The sequence below is a fragment of the Anabrus simplex genome, chromosome 1 (assembly GCF_040414725.1).
Source record: "Anabrus simplex isolate iqAnaSimp1 chromosome 1, ASM4041472v1, whole genome shotgun sequence".
NCBI classification, from domain to species: domain Eukaryota; kingdom Metazoa; phylum Arthropoda; class Insecta; order Orthoptera; family Tettigoniidae; genus Anabrus; species Anabrus simplex.
Genome location: NC_090265.1, coordinates 861,800,430 through 861,821,333, shown reverse-complemented (window position 1 = coordinate 861,821,333; position 20,904 = coordinate 861,800,430). Strand labels below are relative to the sequence as shown.

The window sequence follows — 20,904 nt, the reverse complement described above, 5'->3', positions numbered from 1 at the left end:
GTAGCACTGTGATGCATTATTCGCACACGAGAATCACCTTAAATTGCATCAGTACAAAAATGTTGAAATTGGGTGAGAAGGTACAATCTATTATCCTAAAACACCAGGGATACCACGTTTAACAAAATTATGTTAGCTCGAATTTACACACAAACCTAAAGTTAAACACGAATATCTCAAAACCAACTTTTGGAGCTTGGTCTAATGATGCATAACGCCATCCATTTGGTCCTATGAACCATGTACTGAATATTGGTAATGGTATAAAAGTTTTCAATTTTTTTTTCCTTTTTTCTTCAGGTGGGAGCTAGTGCACTGAAAGTATGAAAGAAATGTATATGCTGAACAGTAAATAATTTCTTCCTCTTCAAGAACAATCTAGGGTATGGGAATGGAAACCCACTAGAGAAGACAACATTTATGTTGATTCAGCCCCTTTTATGCAAACGGAAATTGTTCAGAAGCCTGTATTTCATTACTTTTTCTCAAAAGGAACCCAATTACCAATTCAAATTTTGTTCTATTACTTCAATGGACAGATTTGAGACCATTTGCTGGTACTGTATATACAGTTCAGTAACAATGAAAACATCCGCACATCATGAAGTCCTTGGAAGATCTTCAAAATTTTTATCATCATTTAATACCTAAATAAAGAAATCTGCTGAATGTTTAACGTCCCCATCAGATGGACGATTCACCATCAACTGCTTCATGTGCCCTCACTCCATATGAACACTGGGCTTTTGGCACGCAGTCTAGCGACTAGAAATTGCATACCTTTCCTACCCTGCTGGCCAACATTCAACTGGTGATTTTTTCTATTCTCCCCCCACCCACTTTCTTTTTACACAAACAGGACACAAACTAGCTCACCATGGTGTCAACCGACTGGTGAAAATGAAATCAGTCCAGAATGACAGGCTGTAATCAATTTCTTTTCTTTTACTAATTTAGGGACTCCAGTCCTATGAATTTTAATATCCTAATACAATCAGTTTTATTTACTTTGGGAGTGTGAGCCTTGCAAGGTGAGTTGCAGAAGTTCTCCATCCACAAGGTGTAACCTTTCCCTGAAACATTTCTATACACCCCATTACAACTGATGAAATTTGAGATCAACAGCTGCAATATAGAGTTCCAAAGTTTCCTCTTTTTCGGTACACATTTCAAAAAGCATAGATAGCCAGATAAGGATTCAAACAATTCAAAAGTATAGCCTGGCAGTATATAATTTAGCAACATCTATTGCAAAAGTTTGCAAGGGTTAAAAAAAGTTAAGAACACTTGCTGCCCTTTTAGTCGCCTTTTACTGATGATGATGATTAAAGGGGCCTAAAGTCTAGGTCATCGGCCCCTAGTCGCTTTTTTCTTTTCGATAGTCAGGGGATACCGTAGGTATTCTACTGCCCGCATCCACAGCATTTTAAGGAATGCCGCAACATCAGGTAGCAGCCAGTGTGCAGAGAAGCAGCATCACAAACACTGGCGATGTCGACAGGTGGCAAGAAAGCGTGGCTCATATCAATTCGCACACAACAAACAATATTATCAGTGCCAATGAAACTGGCCTTTAAATGCCCAACCTAAACGGACTTGTGGTTTTAAAGGAGAGAATATCTACGGCAGGAAATCGTACTAGGATAGGATCACTGCCCTGTGTTGCAATGCAGATGGAAGCGAGAGACTTCCTCCCCTCATCATAGGAAAGTTCAATAAGCCACGATGTTTTTAAGGGCATCAGACATTATCTGTGCAAGTACAAGACATCTAAAATTGTCTGGATGACTGGCAGACCTACTGAGTGGCCTTGAGTGCAAACTGGCATACCAGGACAGAAAAATGCTTTTCTTGTTAGATCAATGCACTGTACTTTAAAACATGCACCACTCCTTTTTGTGGGCCAACAATACAAGCTACTTAGAGTCCCTAGATCATATCATTTCATCTCCGAAACATGCATACAAAATGCAACTGGTGCATTACTTTCTCCACAAAGTTGCTAGAAATGTTCCAGTGATAGAAATGGAGAAATAGAAAGTGATGGATGCTATGCAGAGTGCGACACTTGCCTGGGACATTCCTTCATCGAAAATCATGAACTGCTTCGCCGAGTGTGGATTTGGTTCCTTAAATGAATAAAGACTACTATGAAGATGAATGGGAAGAGTTTTGGCAACAGTCCAGTGTTAATAAAACCTTAGCCGAATACATCGCCAACAAGAATGCAGAGACTATTTCAGAGGAACGAGATCCTGCCACTGTAGTCAGCTGTGATCATGTGATGACAGACCGAGATGCAGTTCCGGCTGATGCGACGAAGATGAAGACATGACGCAGGCGACTACTCTGCCGAAAAATTATGTACTTCTTGCCCTAATTGTGTTGGACTCTATACGTGTAACTGATACTGGTATGCAACAATTAAGGCTATGGACCGTACGCAGCAATTTGTTGCTAGTCTCAATGTGTGGTGAAAAAACGTACTGGGCCATCAAATAATAGCAGGTCCTTTTAGATAGTATACAAAGGTATTTATTATTCTTAACCATCTGTATTAAATACATGCCTGGGCTTTTAAAGTTTGTTTTCTTTTGGTGTAGGTTTTGCAATTTGAGTGTTGTGGGCTCCCCTCTGCATGTGCTTCATTATTTGGATTACTGTACTTTTATTTGGTCGTGCACAGATCTCTTAGTTTTTGAATTGTGTTTGTTTCTTCCCGCTATATGTGAGGTTATGTTTGCGAAGTGCAATATTTGGATACATTTCAGGAATAGTTTTCTTCCATGCCATTTGAAAGGTTTAACCAGTTAACTACCATTTTTTGTTGTTGACAATCTACTGCCTTTTCTGGGTACTCTGAGCACACTGCAACTGGAAATGAAATTTAAAATATGCCTTGGGAGTAAATCCTACATATAGGTTGATCTTGAAATTGAGATCATGGCATATATCACTTTTACACTTCATTACTTTCTGTGCCCAGCAGCAATGCAGTCAATGTTGCACATACAGCACAGTTTCCTTGCAAATGGCATAGTGTATTTTTGTTGCTTTCCTACATCCATATATTTGATCATACATCCGATCTCAGAGGTTTTGACTTCTAGTGGAACATGTGATGTAGATGGTTTCGTGTATGACAGACCCCGAGTCCTCTTCGGGTCGGAAACTGCAGTTGAATTAGCAAGATATGCCTGTGCCACCATTCTTCTGAATTGAAGCAATGGAATATATCCATTGCGAGGCAGTAGATGAAGTGGGCACTGATTAAACTCGCATCCAGTATGTTGTCTGATGCAATATTTCAGCACATTCCAATCTCATTTACTTGCTTGCTTGTATTGTCCTACAAATCTTGGCTGTGGGACTTATATATCTTTCTTCTGAACCTTGCTCTGTCTCTTGATTTGATAGCATCTTCACGCAACTTATCTTTTCATATCACTGTCCAGATCGTGCAGTCAAAGCTGAAGTACTGTAATAAATTCCTAGTTCATTTTTCTTCATGTTCATCTTGGATCATTCACAATTTCCTTGAATTCTCTCTGACAAACAGCTTTACAGTGACTCATTAGCAGTGCAAAGAAAATGTAAAAGTGTTGTTTTTAAATGGTATCTGCCATGAGCCCCAAATGGGGATCAAGTATTAAGCTAACATGACTAAAGGAAACTAAACAAAGGGTAAAAGGTCGTTAAATAGCTTCTAAAGACATTAGAAAATAAAACGGTTGATGGGAGTTGAAAATAATACTAAGACTTACTGTTATTTGAAAAATGTAAGGTGTTCAAATGTTTAAAAACCGCCTCTCATCACAAATCAGATGCTGTAACTCACTAGCATAACAAGAATGAACAAATAATTGACCCATAAGCTCCAACAATGTCTGAAAAACCATATCAACTTGGAATCATCGTCAACCTGAAAGGTGTATCAACTTCTCCACGGAAAGCGGAGATCCCCAAATGGGGATCTTGACAGTTAATGGGTTAAACTGTGAATCAATGTGAATGCATGCATTAATCGGTATTACAATATTTTGTGACACGGCACGAGTTGGCATTTCTGAATTACAAGTTGGTATTGGTTAATTCCAAGTTACGTAATTCTAAGTCAGATTTTTGCATCCTAACAAATTTTGAATTAACAGGGATTTACTGTATTCACAACGTTTGAGGACGAGAAAGGTTGGGAAGCTTATGAATGATGTCTACTGAAAGCACTGATTATTAGCAGAAAGGTTACCCTTTCAAAATATAATTTGTCATTAGCCAGTAAAGAAATCTATAATTAGGTGTGCATGCTGACCTCATGATTCAAGGTATAAGGATGACCTATCCATTTTGTCACCACAGGTTTGACTCATGAATTTTGTTTTACTTTCTTCCCGATACATCAAATTACGTTAATTTAATTATTGTACTGTTTGTAATATTTCTTGGACCAGAACAACTTACAGCGAGATGTGTACTCTTTTGGACTCTATAGATAGAAAATATTAAGAATGACTGCTCTGAAATTAAGAAATGTTAAGTGAAGGCTCTAGGCAGAGACTTTACGCATGAACAGCTGCAAGTATTTAGTGGCCAATCAATTTGAACCCAAAAGATGTATGTTCCTAGATTACAGCAGTAGAATCAAAGAAGCTTCCACAGTACAAGAACATTAGAAAAATGACAGGGCAATAAGAGGATAGAATATAAATCCATTCCTTGGTTTCTGGACATCAGGATGGAATAATCATCTCACTTCTCTATCCTTGAGATAATTAAAAATGTCCATGGCATAGACAGAAGCTTGGAAAGGGTCCGTCCAGTTCTCAGCATCGAAGTCCTCCACACCCACTGGAACTTTTGAGAGGAGTGATTTTTCTTCTTTCACTTCAGATTTTAACTCAGGTTCCCTGCAAGATAGTAGAAATATTGATTATTAGAATTAATGATATCTTAAAACATTATTTACATAAAACCACAACAAACTCTTGTAAAATTACACAAACTGACATTTTTAAACTTAGAAAGCATTAAATCTCAATGCTGTCTCATCATTTCTATTTAATATTTTTGGTGTAACAGGAGAGATTAGGAGCAGAATACCGTATTTCAGTAATAAGGAAATCCATGCCATTAAAGGTTTGAACCTATTAAGTTACCTATGAAAAAGGTTGGAGATAGATTAAATCCATTCATGTACCGTGCAACAGATTGTTAACAACCCAGATACTCTAATTTATATCAAAATATCACTTGCAACCCTTTATGAGGGATACTTTTAGAAAGCTCTCTCTGAGCTGGGGACAAAGTTATACAGAGGTTGAAAATGTGAGATTTTCTAATTTGTTTTAAATTAGCTTCTTAGGAAAATGAACTTGCGGAGAACCTGCAGCAGATCCCGTATAAAATGGCGGAGGCAAGTGAAAACTTTGGGCTAAACTTGGAACAAATAAGACTAAATACACAACTGCAAGCAAGGGCCTTACCATAGATCCCAGTCTTGTGGGTCAACGGTGTGCTGAAACCAAGTGCTGAGAAGATCATGCACCTAAACTCTTTCCATATCTATATGAATATAATGAAGAGAGAGTGTGAATTTTGTACATCTGGAGGGTAATCTCATACTGGACCAATTCTAAAAATTATTTTACTTATGTAAATAAATATTCCTGAGGGACATGGGCTGTACTTCATTTTCAAAACAATTTGAGGGATGCGGAGCAACGGGGGAGGTATAAAAATAATAGGCTAATATAGGCGAAATATCGAATTTATCGTTCAAGGTCAAGACTAGGCTCATTTTAAGATCTTTGACGCAAAGAACAAAACTGTAAGCCCTACGAACCTGAAAACCATGCTTTAAGGCCCAAAAACCTACCGTTATGGAGATATTGGCACCACAGTACCCCTACTCTAGAGATCGGATAAGGAAATGAACTGCCGTTACCATGGCAACGTCACCTCCAGGATTTTACAGCAGCAAGATTACGCCTGTACATTTGGGCATAGCTGCCAACCAAAATTGGTACACATAATCCCTGTGCATATCTACAGTATATCTCAAAAACTTAACATGTCACAGATGTGAAAATTACCGGGCGAGTTGGCCGTGCGGATAGGGGCGCGCGGCTGTGAGCTTGCATCCGGGAGATAGTGGGGTTCGAACCCGATATCTGCTAATGGAAATCCATGTTTATCTGGTACAGGTAGCTGTCAGCCGCAAGGATTGCACGACTGACCTGGAGTTGGTTTGCTTCAATGGCTGGTGTTGTAAAGCAAAGCGAGAGAAACCTCTGAAAAGTGGATAGGAGATTAATTTATTGTCTTAAATGAATTCAATAAGGTTATGGAAACATATCGTACAGTTCAACTGACGATATCGTGAAATTAACATCCGAGTTCACCAGTGTGTGTGTTTCGAGTGTTTACAGTGAGCGAAAAGAAATTTTTACTACCGGCCGTGTTACCACACTGGGTAAAAAGAGGCCGTGTGTTAGAAGTGTTTGGACGTGGAGGACATTGAGTGTGATGAATTTGTTCATTGTTCTTTCTGGAGGTAAGGGCACATAAAAAAATCAGCTGTAAATTCTGATCCTGACTCCCAGATTTTAAAAAATCCTGCCTTCACACGCTACTGAAAGAAATAGGTTTAGAGTTTATCAGCAGAAGTAGAAGAAGCACCGTAATGGACAGAGTTATTATATTGCAGTGTAGGTGTTATCTCTGCAAGAGGCGGGAATACAGTAGTTTGTGATTCGTTTACACTGAGATATGCTAGTGTGAAGCAACACACGTTAGAGAAATAACAAACGTGAAAGCTATTAGGATGAGACAAGGATTAATGCAGGGTATACATCAAAGACAAGACACTACCATGAAGTCGAAGAGGCACAGGGCTAAAAAGTCCAACAGGGAGGGGCAAGCAACTGATAATATTACACATTAGAAGTGACGGTTTTGTGAAGGGAGGTGATCTTGTTTTCAAGTCTGGTAAAAAAAAGAAAACAGACTATCATGATCAGAAGAATGGTGACGTATTTAAATTGTGATTTGAAAAAATATTACCAAAGCCGATGCTCCTTATTACAGTGTGAAGTTAGAATGTATCCCGAACAAATCCTGGAAGGAAGCTGAAGTAATTTCCTGGCTGAGAAGTGAAAACCTGTGACAAAGGACTTGTTAAAACCGAATTGCTGGAATTGAAGATTTACAAATCCCATGTGAGAAATATATAATAAATGACTTATCTGAATAAGTGGGACACACTGTACTGCCCCATATCACTTAAAAATTAAACCCAACAGAGATGGCGTGGAGCCAGATCAAACGTTATGTTGCCAGCCTTAACATCACTTTCAAACTTTGTGACGTGCGTAAACATCTTGACATAGCATTTTGTGATGTGACAGCTGATCATTCGTGTTCCTATGTACAACATGTGGTGCACGAAGGGAAAACAATCTGGGACCTGGAAAGTGCCATAAATACTGTAGTTGAAAAAATGGTTATCAATTTAGGAGAGGATTCTAGTGATACAAGTGACAGCAAATCCTCCTATCCACAGGGAATCGAACCTCATGCAAGTTCAGATTAATGAAATACGTCACATAAAAGGTCTACTTGTTAATTTTCATGACTTATTTGTGACTATATTCCAAAAAATATGTTCAAATGTCTACACCTGTCTATTTTAATTTTTGTGACACGTGGACCTTACAGGTTGATACAAAAGGTTTGTTTATGTTTACTTTATCCCTTCGTCAGAAATAATCTAGGTAGTGTTATTAACGAGTACGAGACTTAACTTATTCTAACAGAATCTTACTTACTGGGACTATTCCCAAGAAATGTTCTGCACTGAGAGGAGCAGGTCACCATTTACAAGCTTCTGTTAAATGTTCTGGAGCAGAGAACTACAACTAAAACCACCATGAAAAGATAAAATCTTGAAATGTGGGTCTACCATTGAATGCTTCGTATCAGCCAGATAGAATATGAAATGAACAGGATGTGTACAGAAAATATAACTCCAGGGCTGCTAAGATCAAGACACTCTCTTACTTTCGTTATATCACGAGGCACCCAGAAACCACCCTGCACAGATCAAGAGGATGAGAGGTCGTGGGAGACCCTGAATATCTTGGCTGGAGAACACGAGACAGTTCAGACAAATAACCATCTTGTAATTCGCAGGAGCTATCAACAGAACCATGATAGGCAGAATGATTGCCAACATCTGATGATGTATACAGCACTGTAAGACTACAAAATGTGTACCACTGATTTCAAACTCGCAAATCGTAATGGCACTGAATCATGACTTTCCAAGTGCATGTACCAACTGGTATGGAATGATACGGAGTGGTATGGTTTGCGACATTCCCTAACAAGTTCTCACTCCTTTGCTGGTTTAGAATGATTGTTCTATGATATGTAATTTCTTTTAGATTCTTTAGCAGTTACATCACATTTGTAACACTTTTGTGTTTCTACTTTTAACCATGAATATTTATGTAATAACTTCAAGTAGAGATGCAAGTACAGAATAATCCCGAGTATCCGAGGTAATGTGGACCGAAGTCACACTGGATAAATGAAAGCAGACTGCAAAACACACACACACACACAAAATAAAAAAATAAATAAAAACATGCAGTATTACTGGTACTAAAGCTCCTTTTGTATCTGTAAATTTCTTATAATTAAGAAAAGAGAAAAAATACAATCACATTTATTTTAGCAGCAAATAATATTTGTTCATTTACCGACTTACAACCCTAAAGGCCTTGGCACACAGAATGCGGGCTGCGATCACGTTCTGCGAACTCTGCCCGCAGCGGGCTGGACGCCAAACGGAGTTTCGTAATATTGTATTATCCCTGTCACACACACTCCAGTCTGCGACAACGATCTCATCCAGGACGCAACGGGCTGCGATCAGTTGTGTTTCGAGTGTGTTGCCCGCATACTGTATGCGTTCTTTCTTGAAATTGACCCGGAAGGACTTATTGAAGAGGTGAAAAAATACCCATTTTTATACGAGCGAGGACATGTTGGGTACAAAAACGCCGACAAGAAGACAGAAAAGTGGAGGGAGATAGGACGTGCACTGAACTCTGACGGTTTAAGTGCGATAAAAAATGTATTACATTTTCAACTTTAAATTTTCACAAGAACTTCTTTAATTATCATTGTATGTAAATTGTTCTATCAAATTATTACTAATAATGTAATTATTTTAACTATAAGTACATCTTAATTTAGACTGGATAGATGTGCAATGTTTTGTCAGGTTATCTAAAAGACAACCTTTTGGTCAAATCATTAAAGAAATCTTGTTTCTTTCGTTATTGTTTACAACAGTTCAAGTGTCTTTCAATTATTGATGAAATAGTTTACGAAGTATTGGCGAACTTCCAGGGCAGCGTTGTTTGCTCTACGGTTACTTGGTGTTTGAGGAAGTAAAGCACGTGGTTGTCCGTTTTCCTCTTGATTTTCTACTTTAGCGGTTACGTCCCAAGTCTCATTTATAATAATGTATATTATGTAGACAATAACAGGCTTGGACAATGAGCACCGCTGTGTGGTCAGTTTCTATAGGTCTGTGGAAGATATGCCATTTTTGAACTAACATACCAAAACCGTTTTCCACAACTCGTCGAGCCCTAGAGAGTCGTCGGTTGAATTATTTTTTATGTGGGTCGTTGTGAGCAGAAGTCTTGGGAAAGGGGCGCATTAAGAATGTGTGTAATCCAAACCCTCCAGAAGCAGAGATACCAGTTCAACGATTGGTAGGTTCTCCAATGGTCAGAGCACTTCTGCGGTTACCGAACAACCCGTTTGTACGGAACAATTTCAACCGCAGGAAGCTGATGCTCCTACATCAGCAACAATCAGAAATCTAAATACAAAAGACATAAGAAGGTGGAGCTAATTTTTTTGCTCAGCAATGAACTACAAACCCTCTTATTTCACGTCAGCTTTGTTAGCTTGCCAATCTACACATTCCATTTTGTGACATGACACAAAATATTTGTAATTTTTATCATTAACAATTTATAATAAATTTTGTTCATAAGGTATATTCTAATTATTTTAAATAACTTAAACAAATTGCCAGCCTTTCTCTTGCAGGAATAGGTCTCCTCGAGTTTGTGGTGTATTTCTTTATAGTCTGTTCCAGTAAATTTTATAACATTTCAAAACACTCACGAGACATTCAAAAGCAAGTTTTAAAAAAAATCTATCTTCAAAACTCTCTAATTCTCGACATAATCTGTGATATCTTCATAAAAGGAAAGAAAAATTCCACCTAATCAATACATTTATTTTCTTGTAAAGTATTACAATCTAGGACCGGTTTCGACCCTTCATAGGTCATCTTCAGCTATATCAGAATCACATTTGCATTTCTATCTTATACCTCTGAAAGACCTTCATGATATATTGTTTCATAATTTTCAGTGAAAACTTATCTTAAAAACTTACAAATTTCTAAGCGTTGTGTTAAAATTAAAAATTAAAATTACAAAACTTTGTCTATTATATACATGCCCTTGGGCTGACAGAATGCATCCTTGGGTTGATTAAGCATTTATCTTAGGTATTGTTGCTTATTCTGTTGAATCGAATCCCTTTTATACTTATGTACAATCGTGAATAGACTATCAGTAAAATTTAATAAATAAAACTTGCGTGATAATTATAATAAAAATATCATGTTACATCTTTATACCTTATTGCTGGAGTGATATTATTTTAGGCAAAATATAAATGCGGGTTGATCTCTATAAAATATTTTACATAAACACACTAATATATTTTAAAGTCTAATCATTGTACTTTAAAGTCTAAAATACTTATGCTTTGGATCTTGCGTTGTTATGTGGTAAAATATTATAACAATTTGTCTTATATAACATCAGATATTGATAACATATAAATATGCCGTATATAGTTGGCTTTTAAATCTAATGATTAATGTCATTTCCTTCTTGCATAAAATTACAAGTTTCATATTATGTTGATTATGTATTGTATAAAACCTAAATATCTAATAAATTGAATGCTTATCATTTACTAAAAGCACATGAATGTCTAGTAATATAGTCAGTGTGTTTAGTGACACAGAAACATGTTGGCCTTGATTCTTGCGTAATATTTCCATAATTTGCCTATTTTTTATATATGTCGAATGTTGGTCTTTATAGGTTCCATTTGTAAAATAACAGCACTTTCCTATGATTGTGAAATGAATCAATAAGCTTGAAACGTGTTAAATTATGGAATATATGTGTGATTCAGTTCTGGCCTAACTTCTGGAGTTTTCTCCCATCAAATGCCGTAAGACTGTGGTGGTTCCTTTCCCTTTTTAAGGCTGGTAAAGTCTGTAAGCCAAAATGAATGAAGTGAGTTAGATTTCAATAGAAGTGTAATGTTGTGTGAATTTGTAAGCCTGAATTAATTTACTTACTGCTGGATGTTTGAAATGCAAGTTTCTTGGCCGTTTGACAAGTAATGTACCTCGTACTGATGGTTCTTGTGTTGTCTGTTGTGAGAGGGGCGGAGGGATAAGTAGGGGAGATTGTTACGTGTGTATGGGCGGAGTCACTGAGGTTCGCTGTCTGCGCCGTAGCCTGTGTATGACGTCGTCTGTTGACTATTCTGACGTAGTCGTTTTTTAAGATAGGAACGATTTTATTGAACAAAATGTTAGTTTTTTCAGATAACTCATTTATGTTATAATTAAGATTTGCATACTGATCTAGTGTTATATATAATTCTTCACTTATATTAAGCAAAGGACCTTTAGGTTCTACATTTAATATTTTTAAATTGTTATTTATGTCCGTAAAATTGTGCTTATATTCATGTATATGTTGCCCTATTGCCGAGAAATGATTATGCCTAATTGCGTTTACATGTTCATTATATCTAGTCGTAAAATTCCTGCCCGTACGCCCGACATAACTTGTTAAACAGTTGTTACATTCCATTCGGTAGACTCCTGATTGAAGATATTTGTTACTACTATTTACTGATTTGCTATTATATATGATATGCCTATTATTTTGTGTAGTCTTAAATGCTATTTTAATATTATGCTTCCTCAGAACATTGGTTAGTGAATATATGCCCGTATTATTGAAAGTGAAAGTTGCGTAATTTTTTCTGGGTTGATCTGTTTTCGTCAGAGTGGTGTTGGGTCGTGATTTGAACTTACGAATGATGGAATTAACCATTTCTTTTCTATAACCATTTCTTTGAGCTATTTCGTGAATTAGTTGTAGTTCATCTTTCAGATCTGCTTTTGACATCGGTATGTTAAAGGCTCTATAAATCATACTTTGATATGCTGCTTTTTTATGTGGATTAGGGTGATTAGAATCTATTTTTATGGTGTTTATTGTATATGTAGGTTTCCGGTAAATTTTGAAAGTGAGATGTTTTTCGTGTCTAGTAACCGTTAGATCTAGGTAATTTAGTTGACCGTTACTCTCAGATTCCTTGGTGAATTGTATAGATGTATCTATGGCATTTATTTTATCCAATATTGCATTTTCGTTGGTTATTCTGTTGTCGATGATGACGAATACATCATCAACAAATCTGCACCAGAAAGATATTCCTTCAATTTTACTAAATGCAATATGTTCTAAGTAGTCTAAGTATATATCTGCTATTATCCCGGAGGCGGGTGATCCCATAGGTAAACCTGTTTGTTGGTAAATTGTATAGTGAAATTTAAAGAAATTGTTGTTGACTGCAAATTTGAGTAATATCATAAATTCCTCAATTTCTAATATGCTTAATTTACTATATGTTTTGAGATTAGTTCTGATTATATTTAAGGTTTTGTCGGTGGGGATATTTGGATACATATTTGTTACATCATAGGAGGCTATGGAATGATATTTATCTAACTTAAAGTTCTTTGTTTTGTTGCAAAAATCTATGGAATTTCGTATGCTCTTATTAGCCTGAAAGGAATAGTGATTTTTTAGAAATTTCTGAATAAATTTAGAGAGATTATATGTGGGACTAGATCTATAATTTACTATGGTTCTCATAGGGGTATTTTCTTTGTGAATTTTGGGAAGAGCTTTAGCATTGGGTAACTGGGGGTTCATTATTATTAAGCTATTTGCTTCTGCTTCGGTGAGTAAAAAACGTGTGTTCTTAAGCAAGTTTTTTAGATTTCTTTGTACTGTAATTGTGGGGTCTTTACGTATTGTGCGGAATGTGTTATTATTGAAGCATTCTTTTGTTTTTTGAATGTACATATCTTTGCTCATAATTACCGTCGTGTTCCCTTTGTCGGCTTTTGTTATCAGGAGATTATCACGTTTGACCTTTTCTTTTAGGCTATTAATGTGTGTTTTGTCCATTTTATTGCTATTAGATATGTTTTCTTGTATTCTGTTGATGTATTGCGGGAGTTTTTTTACAATATCGTGTCTAACTTCTTCACGTATTTCATGCGGAATTCTCTGTATGGCTAATTCTGTTTCTGCAATAGCGGTAGTAATGTTCTGTAGTAATGAGGCGTTATTCCAGTTATGTTTTGGTCCTTTGCTTAAAATTTCATACTCTGCTTCACTGAATGTTGTATCCGTGAGATTTTTTAATGGTGGGTAAAATTGATGCATTCTATCTCCTGTGGACTGAGCTAAGTTGTTGTTTTCTGTAAGATGAGCCACCTGTTTTTCTTTCTGAGTTCGTTTCAAGGTTTCTAATTTCTTGTCTAGGGTGTTCTGTTTTTTTATGGCTAGATGTTCAATTTTCTCATTCGTAACATATTGGAAGTTGTCCCAATAGCTACGTGGTAGCTCTTGGGATACTTTCAAATGTAAAGGGTATAGTATGTTATTCAAGTGTTGTTTTTTACGATAAAAAAATTTTATTTCAGTTTTTATCCAGATTTTATTGGTTTTCTTTAAAGTGTCACGTGTCTGTCTTGTGTTCCTATGTTTGTTGTTGTATTTAGTTAAAAACTTTGGAATTAGGTCATGAGCGAGGCATTCTTTCAAAAATGCGATGTTCTTAATTGTATTCATTAATTTCATTAAATTCATAAATCAAGATAATCTGTGATATTCGCCTAATTGTTCTCGTTGCAAATTTATTTCGTGAATCCATTTCCGCTTATTCTTTCTCATAAGGACAAATAATGCTAATATTTCCTCGTCATCAGAAGAACACCACATATTTGAATATGTTTCTCTTCTGCTGACAAAACGCAGCTGGCCTTTCTAGCTGTCCGCACGCTCGAGCATGCCGCAATGTGTGTGACATCTCCGGATCGCAGACTGCATTGGGTTTCACGACGTCCTGCCCGCGGTCGCAGCCCGCATTCTGTGTGTCAAGGCCTTAAGTGTGTCACCTCGTAAAAGAAAAACATAATTTAACTTCAAAAATAAAAATCTCTAAAGGAATTCGTATTTATATAATTCAAGAAGGATGGGTTGAAAACATGAATTAATAGCAGCTCTTTTTGTTTCAAAACATCGCCTTTACTCCTCGATCTTTCTATGGATCTAAAACTGATACAGCTGCTTGTCAAAACCCATACACAATAAAACAGGACCTTGAGCTTAACTGATAGGAATAACCACACGACCCAGACAACTATCTTATTCTTACCAAATCAGTTGTAGCTGGAAAACCAAAGCTTGTCGGGTGCAAAGTCAACTTCACGCTGTCGTCTAAACTAAAACAAGTGTGACCTTGCTGCTATGCTTCCTATCAAGTTTTTACAAGGTGACATAATTGAAATAATTTTGACTGCACATCAGTAACAATGTTACTCATTTTTCACCTCAGGAGCTGACGGTCAAGAACATTAAGCTTGCATACCAATAGACTACTACACCGCTTACAGAAATTCCGGTTTCTAGAAGAGTCCATTCATAGGCAATATGCGTCTTAAAGCTTTGTATCAATTTAAATACGGTATATTAGAAAAGCAATACAAAGCTTAAAAAAGCTTTATCCACCAGGAAAGAACTTCGAAGATGAAATAAAATGGTTACAGATTTTTACAGGAATGTCATGTAGGCCCAATTCCCCAGCTTAGAAAAACTATTTCACTGTAAGCTGTGCCAATTTCGTTTATGCTTCAAAAGCCAAGAATCCTTCAGAATGAAAGGTTTGCTTCAATGATCAACTATCAAATATTCTGAGCCGTTCTTAAAATACATAAGGACTCAATGACAGCACCATCTCTAATTTACCGGCTGCCCATCCTAAGAATTACACGTCTTCTATATCTCGGACAGAAGGGAAGAGCAAGGAAATAGACAATCCTGAAAACTGCTATATAGGCACCCCACCAGAGACAGACAAAGGCTAGATACCGTATTTCCCGGCATAATTGTCGCCCCACGTAATCGTCGCATCCTTTATTTTCAATACAAATATCGGACTTCAAACATTTAATCGCATAATCGTCACAAGTCCAAATTTTGTTCACCAAGCTGGTTAAAAGGTAAACGTAACTGCAATGTAAGGTGCAAAAGAATGCGCAATTTAAATATGTGTAATGGTTTATGGGCAATTTGGCAACACAAGTCACATTTGCGAGATGTTGCACAACGTATAAATAAATAATACCGGTATATGTATGACGCATGGCTTACCGGTAGGCTGTCGGCAGTTTGACGTGGTCGCGAGACAGTGTACAATTTATTCACCCCCTACACATGAGTTCTCATTTGAAGTTCATAAGGCTGTAAGTTATCGCTTATCGGCAACGTCGCCAGGAAATACCGGTACCAACACACACTTGTCTTCTAGTAGACAAAAGGTCTGATAGAATTCTGCGTTATTACAACCACTTGCCCCCCGGCGCAACAGTCGCGAAGGACCCTGGCCTAACAAGCGACCGTCGCTCAGCCCGAACACCTGCAGATTATGAGGTGTCGTGTGGTTAGCACGACGAATCCTCACGGCCGTTATTCTTGGCTCTCTAGACCATCAGATAACTCCTCAATTGTAATCATGTAGGTTGAGTGGACCTCGAACCAGCCCTCATGTACAGGTAAAATTCACTGACCCGGCCGTGAATTGAACCCGGGGCCTCCGAGTAAGAGGCAGGCACGCTACCCCTACACCACGAGACCGGCTCCGGTGTTATTGTGCATGAAGTGAAATCCAAGACGATAACGCAGAATTCCACGGAATTATTCAGCTCACGGTCAGCCGAATTATTTACAATGTCTCAGTTGTCATCGCTACACTACGTCGTAAGCGTCCGGGCATGGGATGAAAACTTTTACCCAAGCAGTCAGGATAATTATTATCCAATGGTATTAACTTTTTATTTTATAAACTCGTCAGTAATGTAATGTAAAATCATCAATAACTGGGAAGAAAAATTAACCTGATTACCGTATGTTTGAAAGAAACTGAAAAAAATGAATGTTTGTTACTGATGTCTCGGAACACGGTCAACTACAGTAGATCTACACCGCGCTAGCTACAGCGATGTATGAAGACGTCCATGCTCCGGTTGGCGAGCTTTGAGCAAGCGCACTAGTGTCGCAACAAACGAGCTCAACAGATAAATTGCTGCATGCTTCCTTGCTGCCTAACAGTATTGGCTGCTCTGGAATAGACAGATCACAGATGCATTTATTTGTTTGTGACTGACGTGACTTACAGTACTGTAGACATGTGTGCGTGAGAATTTAAGTTTTTAATTTGTGTTTGGGGTGTTTGTAGAAATAATTTGTTTTTATAGTGAACAATTACGGAAAGTCATTTATATTGCAAAACAATAACGTGTGAAGCATTTATAAGCGATTATGAGTAAATATACAAACTATTCTGCGGGCTTCAAGCTAAGCGTAATTGCCTTCACTGAACAGCACGGGAACAGAGCTGCAGAAAGAAAATTTACTGTGAGTGAAAAGTTGGTGCATGACTGGCAGAAATTTAAAAAAACAAGCTAAAAAGCACAAACCCTTCTAGACGCGCGTTTAGAGATCCTAAAACAGGGAGGTTTCCTATAATTGACGAAGAAGTGTTTATGTACGTCAATGAAATACGTAGCAATAGCTGCAGTATATCATATGAAATGTTACAAATTAAGGGACGGGAGGTAGCGCGCAAACACAATATAACTCAGTTTAAGGCGAGTCGTGGGTGGATTAAGTGGTTCATGCGATGTCAATCTGTCAGTGCGAAGGAGAACACTAAGCCAAAAGTTGCCTGCTGATTACACGGAGAAGATTGTAAATTTTTACCGATTTGTCATACGTCTGCGCAAGGAAACTTCGTACTTGCTTTCTAAAATCGGTAATGCCGATCAGACTTGAATCTTTCTTGATATGCCTTGGAACAGCACTATTGCGCTAAAAAGATTACGGAGTGTATTAATGAAAACCAGCGGTAGTGAGAAGTTACGGTGCACGGCAATGCTAGCCACTACAGCTGATGGAAGAAAGTTGCCACCTTACATCATTTTCAAGAGGAAAACGATGCATAAGAACATACAGTTTCCCCGTGGAATTCATGTACGAGTGCAACCAGAGGGTTGGATGGATGGAGAACTCGCGCTGGACTGGGTTAAAACTGTGTGCGATAGAAGACCCGGTGGACTACTAAAACAACCAGCTCTGCTTTAGATAGTTTCCGAGGTCACCTCGTGAGCGAAGTGAAGCAACTTCTCAGTAAAAATAAGACACGACAGATAGTCATTTCTGGTGGCCTAACATCTGCTTTGCAGCCACTAGACGTATGAAATAATAAATCCTTTAAAGACCACTCACGTCGATTTTACAACAAGTGGATGATGAGCGGCGATCAGGAATTGACGCCCGCTGAAAATATCAGGCATCCACCCTTGGACTTGTTATGCTCGTGGGTGATGGGATCTTATACCACCTGAACTGGTCTCCAAGAGCTTCAAAAGGACTGGGATTTCGAATGCATTAGACGGATCCGAAGATGATGCAGTGTGGCAGAGAGACGAAGAATCTGATACTGGTATTAACAGCGGTGAGGACGGCGCATCAGATACCAAAAACTGCGATAGCGATACAGAAGATTTGGAATAAATTGTGTACCGGTAAGTCCGTATTTCACAACGAAGCGATAATTTTTTGCACGTGTAATATTTTAACTTTAATACTCAAATTTTGACAATTGACTTAATACGTTCATTTTTATTTCCAGGTTGGAAAAACGTTCGCCGAATTGTTGCGAATAATTATGGATTTTGTTTTAGATTATTTTAATGTATAAACGCGAGTATTACGTGCATCTTAAATTTGTATCAAATAAAATTTAGTTATAAATTTTTTTGAGTAATACAAATACTGGTATTAAAAATTCTTCGTATAATGGTCGCACCCTACTATATTTTACGAAAATTTTGGTATAAAAAGTGTGATGATTATGCCGGAAAATACGGTAGTTAAACATGACAGATTTCCATGCTACTAATTCCAGCAAGCAAACTTGCTGGCTATTTTCATAGGAAGGCAGTATTTCTAAACGTAAAAAGGCAATAAATGGTGAACACTACTTTTAGGCCTAGATATAAAGTAAATATAGTCAGTTTTAGTTACATCACGTTATTTGCTTCTTCTCAATTTCTCTGATGAGGTTGACATCTGGAAGGGCATACGGTCGTAAAAACTCGCTACGAAGATTCGTATCACTTCATATGCGACCCCGTGGAGAAAAGAGATAAGGGTATCATAATATCATATTATGAAATACTGATACAAAACTTAATGGCCAGACCTGATCACCGCTTTCATTTGAATTATCGTCTTGTGCCGCCAACTTCACTGATACAGTCATGTCGTCATTCCAAGTAATGTCATCTGCACTGTCATCTTGTCAACCATGCACTGCAATTGAGAGCGTTCAAGATTTAGTCTTTTTGAAATTTTTAAAAATGATTTTGTCCCGACTATAGAGTCCAAACAGTGTGAATCAATTCCCAGATGGTTTCTGGAGAGGGTCTCTGTATTCCCAGTTGGTGCATGTAGCAGAAGCCACTCTTTCTGAATAAAGCTGTGCTGTAGAAAGCGTGCCAAACCACCACCTGATAACTAGCATATGAACGAGTTGTACTTCCGAATTAAATACATAGTGACTGAAAGCATTGTTTTGATAACTGCGGCTGTTGAAAGCCAGACCCTTATTTTTAACCCTCTCATGCATGGTGTCCTCATATGAGGACATCCGAATTTTTAGGCATTATTTATTCCCTGGAGATTCCAAAGACGGAGGTAAAGTTATTAAAAGATTATTTTAGATGGGTGAGAGTGGAAAACATCAGTTTCTAAAAGAACCAGCAGGTGGAAGCATTTAATTAGCATCATTGAAAACACGATATTCATGGTTCGCCATTTTGTGAGAAGTCATCATAGTTTCCAATTGTTTTGAGCTGTTCCTATCTTGAAAATGCCCAAGGTAAATGTGTAGTTCTTCATTTTGTACATTCTACTATCATTACCACTATAATTCAGCTTATTCTGGATTGTAGTCTTTACACAATATTGGTATAATACAGGCGTCCACATGAGGACATCATGCATCAAACTACCATGTGTTATTTCTGAGGTTAGCTTCTATTCTCAACTGCTTCATCCAATATTTATTTTCCAGGATTTTCCAAATGGTTTGTAATGTTATCAGATGAGCGAGTGAGGTTTGTAGGACAACATTATAGTAGTTTACAACATTCCCACCAGATAGCAGCACTTAACCTACCCTTGTGCTGAAACTGAAAGAACTTGATACCTGGTTTGTAGGGCCCTTCAGAGAAGATAGGCTGAAGGATACTACTAAAAAACAGAGATGTTAAGGACCTAAAGAAAGAGGGTCGAGGAAGCTCATCATTTACAACATCAACAGATGGCATCACAGTAATCTGGTGGGTTGATAATTCGGCATTTCATATCATTTCTTCATATGCAGGTTTAGAACCAGTTGGTAAGGCCAGAAGATGGTGTAGAAAGGAGAAGAAATTCATTGAAATTGACAGGCTGAAGGGTATAGAAATACATAACGGCCATATGGGCGGTGTTGATCTCATGGATTCCTTGGTGGCTATTTACAGGTATGATACTGTATAAGGAACTACAGATGGTACATGAGGATTTTTTACCATATGCTAAATGTCACAGTTGTAAATTCTTGGTTACTATGGAAAATGGACTGCAAGACCCCTGTGGACCTGCTCGAGTTCAAGAGTCGAGTGGCAACAGGACTTATCTTCAGTGGTAAGGCAGAAGAAGCACCAAGGAAGAGGGGACGGCCAAGCAAAAATGGCCCATCACCACCTCTCAAGAAACAGGCTACACATACTGTGCCTGCTGAAAAGAGGATAGATGGGGTAGGACACTATCCGCAGAAAACAGAGGCTAGAAATGCTAACAGACGCCGTGATAAAAACTGCGCAAGTAAAACCTGGTATACTGTATTTGTGGAAAATATAATGTACCACTATGTCCAGAATGATTTCAGAGTTTCCATACCATTGTCTGAAATATGAACATGTGAAGTACATCAATTACATATAAATGCCCCAGTAGGACCAGTGTGATTTCACTGCACTCACACAATTGCCTCAGGTGTAAATAGTTCTTGTAAATACTAGTATAATAAACCAAAGTAGTATGTGTATGACGTGTTGACATTATTCCACTAAATGCATGATGTCCTCATATGAGGACATCAAATTCCCACCAAGTATGGTAACTTCGTTTTGTATTTTATGTTTATATCACCTAATAGGGTCATTTTAACCAGGAAAATCACACCACACTATTTTTAATTTAATTTTCTTTAAATTCATGCATGAGGGGGGTTAAGTATATTTCATGCTTGTTCTCTGCGTTTATCACACCAGGATTTACCTAAACAGCTGAAAATGAGACAAGAGAGACCACA

General features: G+C 37.6%; 1 protein-coding gene across 3 annotated transcripts in view; it reads right to left on the bottom strand.

Moving 5' to 3' along the window:
* CycB3 (cyclin B3) overlaps positions 1–20,904 on the bottom strand; it is a 177,440-nt gene that overhangs the window by 99,208 nt on the left and 57,328 nt on the right. For all 3 annotated transcript variants that reach the window (XM_067136461.2, XM_067136463.2, XM_067136462.2), the window contains exon 4: positions 4,751–4,904. In XM_067136461.2, the coding sequence (XP_066992562.1) occupies positions 4,751–4,904 (154 nt within the window). The remainder of the gene's footprint in view (positions 1–4,750; positions 4,905–20,904) is intronic.